Consider the following 10,405-nt stretch of genomic DNA (forward strand, 5'->3'; position numbering starts at 1 on the left):
CTGGGTGATTGATGGACATGGTGCCGGTGTGAGCCTGTTGGATCAATGCACAACAACGAGCGACTGTGTGACATTATCGAGCGGCGAGGAGTGGCGGGGGGGAAAGAGGCTGTCGCTGTATCACCCAGACATCAATAGGGGGTGGGAGGAGAGCAACAGAGGGTGGGGGGAAAGGGTAGATGGAGAGAGATAGAGACAGAGAAAGAGGTGCGACAGCGAGAGAGAGAGAGAGAGAGAGAGAGAGAGAGAAGGTTAAAGAAGTTTTTTTAATGAATTAATGTTTTTTTACTGACTGTGAAGTCAGCAGCAGTAGTAATTCAATATGGCCGCCCCAGGGGAGTGGCTGAGGAGCCTGTAGCTTGACTGCCTGTAAGCCTTTATTTATGTTGGAATACACACACTTGTTAATGACTGGTGATGTACAACCTACCCTCTGTGATAGCCTGAGGACTTAATGTCTCTTTCCCTCTCTCTCTCTCTCTCTCTCTGTCCATTTCTCGCTCTCTGTCCATCTCTCTCTCTGTCCATCTCTCTCTCTCTCCATCTCTCTCTCTGTCCATCTCTCTCTCTCTCTGTCCATCTCTCTCTCTCTGTCCATCTCTCTCTGTCCATCTCTCTCTCTCTCTCTCCATCTCTCTCTCTGTCCATCTCTCTCTCTCTGTCCATCTCTCTCTCTCATCTCTCTCTCTCTGTCCATCTCCATCTCTCTTTCTCTCTCTGTCCATCTCCATCTCTCTCCCTGTCATCTCAATCTCTCTTTCTTTACGCTCTCTCTTCCTCCCTCCCTCTTTCCCTTCCTCTCTCCTCTCTGTCTTCTCTCCATCAGTCCATAGATCCTGCCCAGCAGTTCACCTGGGAGAATTCCAACATGGAGGTGAACAAACCAAAGAACCGCTATGCTAATGTCATCTCATATGACCACTCCAGAGTCGTCCTGACGTCTGTCGATGGTGAGTAGCTCCTCAGCTTTGTTTATAACTTCCCAATAGACTTTTCAGACACCATTGACTCACTGTCAGACTCCGACAGCTGTATAACATGTCTTCCTTCATTCACCCCTGTAGTAAAAGGTACATACCGTATATCGTCAGTGTTTGAAGCTTGGTGAATTGAGACCTGGCTCCAACAGCCACTCATTCACCTCAACTTCTCTGGAAATACGGTATCTCTATTATTCTGTATCTCATACCCTCTCCCCATACCCTCTCCCCTCCCCCATCCGCTCTCCCCTCCCCATACCCTCTCCCCTCCCTCATACCCTCCCTCCATCCCCTCCCTCCATCCCCTCTCCCCATACCCTCTCCCCATCCCCTCTCCCCTCCCCATACCCTCTCCCCTCCCTCATACCCTCCCTCCATCCCCTCCCTCCATACCCTCTCCCCATACCCTCTCCCCTCTCCCCATACCCTCTCCCCTCCCCCATCCCCTCTCCCCTCCCCATACCCTCTCCCCTCCCTCATACCCTCCCTCCATCCCCTCCCTCCATCCCCTCTCCCCATACCCTCTCCCCTCCCTCCATCCCCTCTCCCCATACCCTCTCCCCTCCCTCCATGCCCTCTCCCCATACCCTCTCCCCTCCCTCCATCCCCTCTCCCCTCCCTCCATCCCCTCTCCCCATACCCTCTCCCCTCCCTCCATGCCCTCTCCCCATACCCTCTCCCCTCCCTCCATGCCCTCTCCCCATACCCTCTCCCCTCCCTCCATGCCCTCTCCCCATACCCTCTCCCCTCCCTCCATGCCCTCTCCCCATACCCTCTCCCCTCCCTCCATCCCCTCTCCCCATACCCTCTCCCCTCCCTCCATGCCCTCTCCCCATACCCTCTCCGCTCTCCCCTCCCTCCATACCCTCTCCCCTCCCCCATCCCCTCTCCCCTCCCTCTATCCCTCCCTATCCCCTCCCCCATCCCCTATCCCCTCCCTCCATCCCATCCCCCATCCCCTCTCCCCTCCCTCCATCCCCTCCCTCCATACCCTCTCCCCTCCCTCCATCCCCTCTCCCCATACCCTCTCCTCTCCCCCATGCCCTCTCCCCTCCCTCCATCCCCTCTCTCCATACCCTCTCCTCTCCCCCATGCCCTCTCCCCATACCCTCTCCTCTCCCCCATGCCCTCTCCCCTCCCTCCATCCCCTCCCTCCATACCCTCTCCCCTCCCTCCATCCCCTCTCCCCATACCCTCTCCTCTCCCCCATGCCCTCTCCCTCCCTCCATCCCATCCCCCATCCCCTCTCCCCTCCCTCCATCCCCTCCCTCCATACCCTCTCCTCTCCCCCATACCCTCTCCTCTCCCCCATGCCCTCTCCCCTTCCTCCATCCCCTCCCTCCATCCCCTCTCCCCATACCCTCTCCCCTCCCTCCATGCCCTCTCCCCATACCCTCTCCCCTCCCTCCATACCCTCTCCCCTCCCTCCATACTCTCTCCCCATACCCTCTCCGCTCTCCCCTCCCTCCATACCCTCTCCCCTCCCCCATCCCCTCTCCCCTCCCTCTATCCCCTCCCTATCCCCTCCCCCATCCCCTATCCCCTCCCTCCATCCCCTCCCTCCATCCCCTCTCCCCATGCCCTCTCCCTCCCCCATCCCCTCTCCCCATGCCCTCTCCCCTCCCTCCATCCCATCCCCCATCCCCTCTCCCCTCCCTCCATCCCCTCCCTCCATACCCTCTCCTCTCCCCCATACCCTCTCCTCTCCCCCATGCCCTCTCCCCTCCCTCCATCCCCTCTCCCCATGCCCTCTCCCCTCCCCCATCCCCTCTCCCCATGCCCTCTCCCCTCCCTCCATCCCCTCTCCCCTCCCCTCTCCCCATGCCCTCTCCCCTCCCTCCCTCCCTCCCTCCATCCCCTCTCCCCTCCCTCTATCCCCTCCCTCCATCCCCTCTCCCCATGCCCTCTCCCTCCCCCATCCCCTCTCCCCATGCCCTCTCCCCTCCCCCATCCCCTCTCCCCATGCCCTCTCCCCTCCCTCCATGCCCTCTCCCCTCCCTCCATCCCCTCTCCCCTCCCCTCTCCCCATGCCCTCTCCCCTCCCTCCATCCCCTCTCCCCATGCCCTCTCCCCTCCCTCCATGCCCTCTCCCCTCCCTCCATGCCCTCTCTCTCTCTCTCTCTCTCAGCTGTTCCTGGTAGTGACTACATCAACGCCAACTACATAGACGGCTACAGGAAACAGAACGCCTACATCGCTACGCAGGGCCCGCTTCCCGAGACCCTCAGCGACTTCTGGAGGATGGTGTGGGAGCAGAGGGCTCACACTATCGTCATGATGACACGACTGGAGGAGAAGTCACGCGTGAGTACAATGACTCTGACCAGGTGTACTGTACATACCGCAGGTCTCACTGGTACAACCATCCCTTTCAGGAGATGTCCCTCTTGCTGTACTTCTGTAACCATATAGCTGTCTTGTTATTGTTGTTGTCCATTGTTTGTCTTACGTTGAAGACCTGATCTATGAGTCACTTCTCAGGCCTTTGGACCACTTGTCAGTCCTAACAGCCCCTCCATACTGCCATGCTTTACACAATGATGACAGAGCAGGGACTTCCTATATAATACCTTGACCTGGCCCAGATCACATGACAGTCCTGTAGTCAACAATGTCCCTTCTGCTGTTCTAGGACCAGAGTACTAAGTCTATCTGATCATATTTATTGTTACCATGAGTCAGCTATGACAGAGATACCCAACCCTGTCTCACACACACACACACACACACACACACACACACACACACACACACACACACACACACACACACACACACACACAGACCTGACATCCACCCTGCTGGCCTGCATCAGCTATGACAGAGATACCCTACCCTGTCTCACACACACACACACACACACACACAGACCTGACATCCACCCTGCTGGCCTGCATCAGCTATGACGCCATAGAAAGACAATTACTCCTGTTCTGTGCCTGTGCAGTGGAGAGATGGAGAGATGTTTCCAGACAGAGACATATAATGAGGCTGTAGAGGTGAAGGTCAGATAGAAGATAGGAGAGACAGAGATAATAGAGGACGTAAAACAGACAGAGAAAGATAATGAGGCTGTAGAGGTGAAGGTCAGGTAGAAGATAGGAGAGACAGAGATAATAGAGGACATAAAACAGACAGAGACATATAATGAGGCTGTAGAGGTGAAGGTCAGATAGAAGATAGGAGAGACAGAGATAATAGAGGACATGTAAAACAGACAGAGATAATAGAGGACAGAGGACATGTAAAACAGACAGAGATAATAGAGGACAGAGGACATGTAAAACAGACAGAGATAATAGAGGACATGTAAAACAGACAGAGATAATAGAGGACAGAGGACATGTAAAACAGACAGAGATAATAGAGGACATGTAAAACAGACAGAGATAATAGGGGACATGTAAAACAGACAGAGATAATAGAGGACATGTAAAACAGACTGATAGAACAGCAGCCGTGTGACTCAGTCTGACAGAGGAGGCTTCAGTCACTCAAACACTAGGGGGGTGTGGTGACGTGTGTCTCTGACGGGGCCTGTTTGTGGCAGTGTGAGAACAGAGATGGAGGATAGAGGTGTCTGGTTTGTTTACATCCTCTGGACTGAGAGACACAATGATCTCTGTCTGAACTGAGAGACACAATGATCTCTGTCTGGACTGAGAGACACAATGATCTCTGTCTGGACTGAGAGACACAATGATCTCTGTCTGAACTGAGAGACACAATGATCTCTGTCTGGACTGAGAGACACAATGATCTCTGTCTGAACTGAGAGACACAATGATCTCTGTCTGAACTGAGAGACACAATGATCTCTGTCTGAACTGAGAGACACAATGATCTCTGTCTGAACTGAGAGACACAATGATCTCTGTCTGAACTGAGAGACACAATGATCTCTGTCTGAACTGAGAGACACAATGATCTCTGTCTGAACTGAGAGACACAATGATCTCTGTCTGGACTGAGAGACACAATGATCTCTGTCTGGACTGAGAGACACAATGATCTCTGTCTGAACTGAGAGACACAATGATCTCTGTCTGAACTGAGACACAATGATCTCTGTCTGGACTGAGAGACACAATGATCTCTGTCTGAACTGAGAGACACAATGATCTCTGTCTGAACTGAGAGACACAATGATCTCTGTCTGGACTGAGAGACAGGGAAATGTCAGTTTACAGGAGAGAGTATTTATAGGAGAAAAGGTATGCATCTTCTATCTGGTACTGTATCCAAATGTCAGCTCTCCTGTTGTCTACACAGTTTCACAGTCTGGTTAAGATAGCAGTACTGTTGCTACCTCCTTCCTCCTCCCTTCCTCTCTCTCTCCCTTCCTCCCTCCCTCCTTCCCTTTCCGTCCCTCTTCATGTATCCCAAATCGATGAGAGAGCGTATCCTAGTAGCCTTTAACACGTCGGCATTTTCAACAGGCTTTCCATTGACTTTCACCTTCTGTTTGGTGACAACAACATGCTCTGCCTTTGCCCGTCCCGAATGGAACCCTATTGTAGTGCACTACCTAAAGCAGGTTACCGATTGGGGCGCGGCCACTGTCTGTTCTCGCTATCCTCTGAAGAAGATTGGATCTGAATGGCACAGTGAAGATAATGTGGACTGTTTCAGACTGTCAGTGTACGTGATGAGGTTGTTTCGGGTCTTCTAAATCTGTTATTTCATGGTGTATAAGGCAGACTAAGGGGTTTAACTAGTATTTATAAAACGTGTTGTTTGGATCCTGAATTGATAGCAGGGGAGTTATTCACGACAATCCCAGGGTAATCTGTTAACAGTTCCATTTTAATTATCAATGCGTATCCACTGTCCCACAACGCAGCCAGGCAATTCATAAACTTAATCTCACCTGAAAAAGGTTTTTGCTTATAATGGACGACCAGCCTGTTTGGATAGCAACCATGCCAGTAGAATGGACGACCAGTCTGTTTGGATAGCAACCATGCCAGTAGAATGGACGACCAGTCTGTTTGGATAGCAACCATGCCAGTAGAATGGACGACCAGTCTCTTTGGATAGCAACCATGCCAGTAGGACGGACGACCAGCCTGTTTGGATAGCAACCATGCCAGTAGAATGGACGACCAGCCTGTTTGAATAGCAACCATGCCAGTACAATGGACGGCCAGCCTGTTTGGATAGCAACCATGCCAGTAGAATGGAGTTTGGATAGCAACCATGCCAGTAGAATGGACGACCAGTCTGTTTGGATAGCAACCATGCCAGGAGAATGGACGACCAGTCTGTTTGGATAGCAACCATGCCAGTAGAATGGACGACCAGTCTGTTTGGATAGCAACCATGCCAGGAGAATGGACGACCAGTCTGTTTGGATAGCAACCATGCCAGTAGAATGGACGACCAGTCTGTTTGGATAGCAACCATGCCAGTAGAATGGACGACCATCCTGTTTGGATAGCAACCATGCCAGTAGAATGGACGACCAGCTTGTTTGGACAGCAACTTCAGAATCTCTGAAATAACGACTGGCTATTGTCCAGAGTATACTGTCTGGTGAAGGGATGAAACAAAACTAGTTTATTCATTAAAATAATGTTTTTTATAAAATCATGTCATTATATATATATATATATATATATATATATATATATATATATATATATATATATATATATATATATATATATATATATATATATATATACATTTGAAGTCGGAAGTTTGCATACACCTTAGCCCCCCAAAAAATGTACGAAATGTATGCATTCACTACTGTAAGTCGCTCTGGATAAGAGCGTCTGCTAAATGACTAAAATGTCAAATGATTTAATCCTAGTAAAAATTCCCTGTCTTAGGTCAGGTAGGATCACCACTTTATTAAAAAAAATTGAAATGTTAGAGTAATAGTAGAGAGAATTATTTATTTCAGCTTTTTTTTCTTTCATCACATTCCCAGTGGGTCAGAAGTTTAAATACACTCAATTATTATTTGGTATCATTGCCTTTAAATTGTTTAACTTGGGTCAAACGTTTCGGGTAGCCTTCCACAAGCTTCCCACAATAAGTTGGGTGAATTTTGGCCTATTCCTCCTGACAGAGCTGGTGTAACTGAGTCAGATTTGTAGGCCTCCTTGCTCGCACACGCTTTTTCAGTTCTGCTCACAAATTTTCTATGGGATTGAGGTCAGGGCTTTGTGATGGCCACTCCAATACCTTGACTTTGTTGTCCTTAAGCCATTTTGCCACAACTTTGGAAGTATGCTTGGGGTCATTGTCCATTTGGAAGACCCATTTGCGACCAAGCTTTAACATCCTGACTAATGTCTTGACATGTTGCTTTAATATATACACATAATTTTCCATCCTCATGATGCCATCTATTTTGTGAAGTGCACCAGTCCCTCCTGCAGCAAAGCACCCCCACAACATGATGCTGCCACTCCCGTGCTTCACGGTTGCGATGGTGTTCTTTGGCTTGCAAGCATCCCCCTTTTTCCTCCAAACATAATGATGGTTATTATGGCCAAACAGTACTATTTTTGTTTCATCAGACCAGAGGAGATTTCTCCAAAAAGTACGATCTTTGTCCCCAAGTGCAGTTGCAAACCGTAGTCTGGCTTTTTTATGGGGGTTTTGGAGCAGTGGCTTCTTTCTTGCTGAGCGGCCTTTCAGGTTATGTCGATGTTGGACTCGTTTTACTGTGGATATAGATACTTTTTTACCTGTTTCCTCCAGCATCTTCACAAGGTCCTTTGCTGTTGTTCTGGGATTAATTTGCACTTTTCACACCGAAGTACGTTCATCTCTAGGAGACAGAATGCGTCTCCTTCCTGAGCGGTGTGACGGCTGCGTGGTCCCATGGTGTTTATACTTGCATACTATTGTTTGTACAGATGAACGATGTACCTTCAGGCATTTGGAAATTGCTCCCAAGGATGAACCGGACATGTGGAGGTCTGCAATTTGTTTTCTGAGGTCTTGGCTGATTTCTTTTGATTTTCCCATGATGTCACGCAAAGAGGCACTGAGTTTGAAGGTAGGCCTTGAAATACATCCACAGGTACACCTCCAATTGATTCAAATGATGTCAATTAGCCTATCAGAAGCTTCTAAAGCCATGACATCATTTTCTGGAATTTTCCAAGCTGTTTAAAGGCACAGTCAACTTAGTGTATGTAAACTTCTGACCCACTGGAATTGTGATACAGTGAATTATAAGTGAAATAATCTGTCCGTAAACAATTGTTGGAAAAATGACTTGTGTCATGCACGAAGTAGATGTCCTAACCGACTTGCCAAAACTATAGTTTGTTAACAAGAAATTTGTGGAGTGGTTGAAAAACGAGTTTTAATGACTCCAACCTAAGTGTATGTAAACTTCCGACTTCAACTGTATATATGTGTATATATATATATATATATATATATATATATATATATGTATATATGTATATATATATATATATATATATATATATGTATATATATATATATGTATATATGTATATATATATATATATATATATATATGTATATATATATATATATATATATGTTTTTTTTGTAACTGTTTTCTAAAGCCCTACTCGGGGCTGTTTCCACTGCTTGGCGTCGGGCTTTAAAACAGTCTTTAGCCAGACGTTATCACACAACAACCCCAGCATTCTCAACTGTTATTCCTTAATTGTTTTCTTTCAAGCTTGATTGAACTTGAAATCAAATTGTGTTCGTCACGTACACAGTCTACAGCAGGTATAAAAGGTGCAGTGAAATGCTTACGTGCTAGCCCCCCTCAACACTGCAGTACATTTATCTATATCAATACAAGTACAAATGAACAGGTAATTAGAAGGTAGTATATATTAGTAAACTGATAAGGATACAATAGTGAAAGGAGGAATACGTAGTCAGTTGTACAACTGAATGGATTAAACTGAAATGTGTCTTCTGCATTTAACCCAACCCCTCTAAATCAGAGAGGTGTGGAGGCCTTAATCCACATCCACGTCATCGACACCCGGGGGAACAGTGGGTTAACTGCCTTGATCAGGGGCAGAACGACAGATTTTTTACCTTGTCAGCTCGGGGATTCGGTTACTGGCCCAACACTCCTACTCACTGAGCTACCTGCCGCCCCACACAGAATATACAGTATAAATTATGAATGTGCTATGTCAAGTATGACTTTATTTACAATTATAACAAAACATGTATTTTTACTGTTCTAATTACATTGGTAACCAGTTTATAATAGCAATAAGGCACCTCGGGGGGTTGTGGTATATGGCCACTATACCACAGCTAAGGACTCTATCCAGGTACTCCGCATTGTGTAAGAACAGGTCTTAACCGTGGTATATTTGTATTTGTATTTACAATGGATCCCCATTAGTTCCTGCCAAGGCAGCAGCTACTCTTCCTGGGGTTTATTATGGATCCCCATTAGTTCCCGCCAAGGCAGCAGCTACTCTTCCTGGGGTTTATTATGGATCCCCATTAGTTCCTGCCAAGGCAGCAGCTACTCTTCCTGGGGTTTATTATGGATCCCCATTAGTTCCTGCCAAGGCAGCAGCTACTCTTCCTGGGGTTTATTATAGATCCCCATTAGTTCCTGCCAAGGCAGCAGCTACTCTTCCTGGGGTTTATTATGGATCCCCATTAGTTCCTGTCAAGGCAGCCGCTACTCTTCCTGGGGTTTATTATGGATCCCCATTAGTTCCTGCCAAGGCAGCAGCTACTCTTCCTGGGGTTTATTATGGATCCCCATTAGTTCCTGCCAAGGCAGCAGCTACTCTTCCTGGGGTTTATTGTGGATCCCCATTAGTTCCTGCCAAGGCAGCAGCTACTCTTCCTGGGGTTTATTATGGATCCCCATTAGTTTCTGTCAAGGCAGCAGCTACTCTTCCTGGGGTTTATTATGGATCCCCATTAGTTCCTGTCAAGGCAGCAGCTACTCTTCCTGAGAACCAGCAACAGTTATATAAAATATAACATGACTCTTTTCACAACACATTTGGTGTGTTCCCTCAGACTACTCTACTACCACATATCTACAATACAACATCCATGTGAATGTGTGTGTAGAGTGTGTCTTATCATGGATAAGCGTGTAACTGTGTCTGTGCCTGTCTCTTCACAGTCCCCGCATATGTTGTATTTTTTATCTGTTTCTTTAAATCTGATTCACCTGCTTAGCCACATATCACACCTCCTCGTTCCTTATTGCTTAAATATAGAGTGGCTGTATCACATCCGGCCGTGATTGGGAGTCCCATAGGGCGGCGCACAATTGGCCCAGCGTCGTCCGGGTTTGGCCGGTGTAGGCCATCATTGTAAATAAGAATTTGTTCTTAACGGACTTGCCTAGTTATATAAAGGTTTAAATGTAAAAAAAAATATATATATATATATATATATATATATATTTAAGTTGAATCTGCAAA

The 10,405-nt window shown here is 47.6% G+C and overlaps 1 protein-coding gene across 15 annotated transcripts in view; it reads left to right on the forward strand.

Moving 5' to 3' along the window:
- Positions 1-10,405, forward strand: part of LOC106569653 (receptor-type tyrosine-protein phosphatase F) — a 469,500-nt gene that overhangs the window by 431,113 nt on the left and 27,982 nt on the right. For all 15 annotated transcript variants that reach the window (XM_045694461.1, XM_045694460.1, XM_045694463.1 and 12 more), the window contains 2 exons: positions 827-950; positions 3,109-3,284. In XM_045694461.1, coding sequence (XP_045550417.1) covers positions 827-950; positions 3,109-3,284 — 300 coding nt within the window. The remainder of the gene's footprint in view (positions 1-826; positions 951-3,108; positions 3,285-10,405) is intronic.

Source organism: Salmo salar, chromosome ssa14, assembly GCF_905237065.1.
Source record: "Salmo salar chromosome ssa14, Ssal_v3.1, whole genome shotgun sequence".
Lineage (NCBI taxonomy): Eukaryota > Metazoa > Chordata > Actinopteri > Salmoniformes > Salmonidae > Salmo > Salmo salar.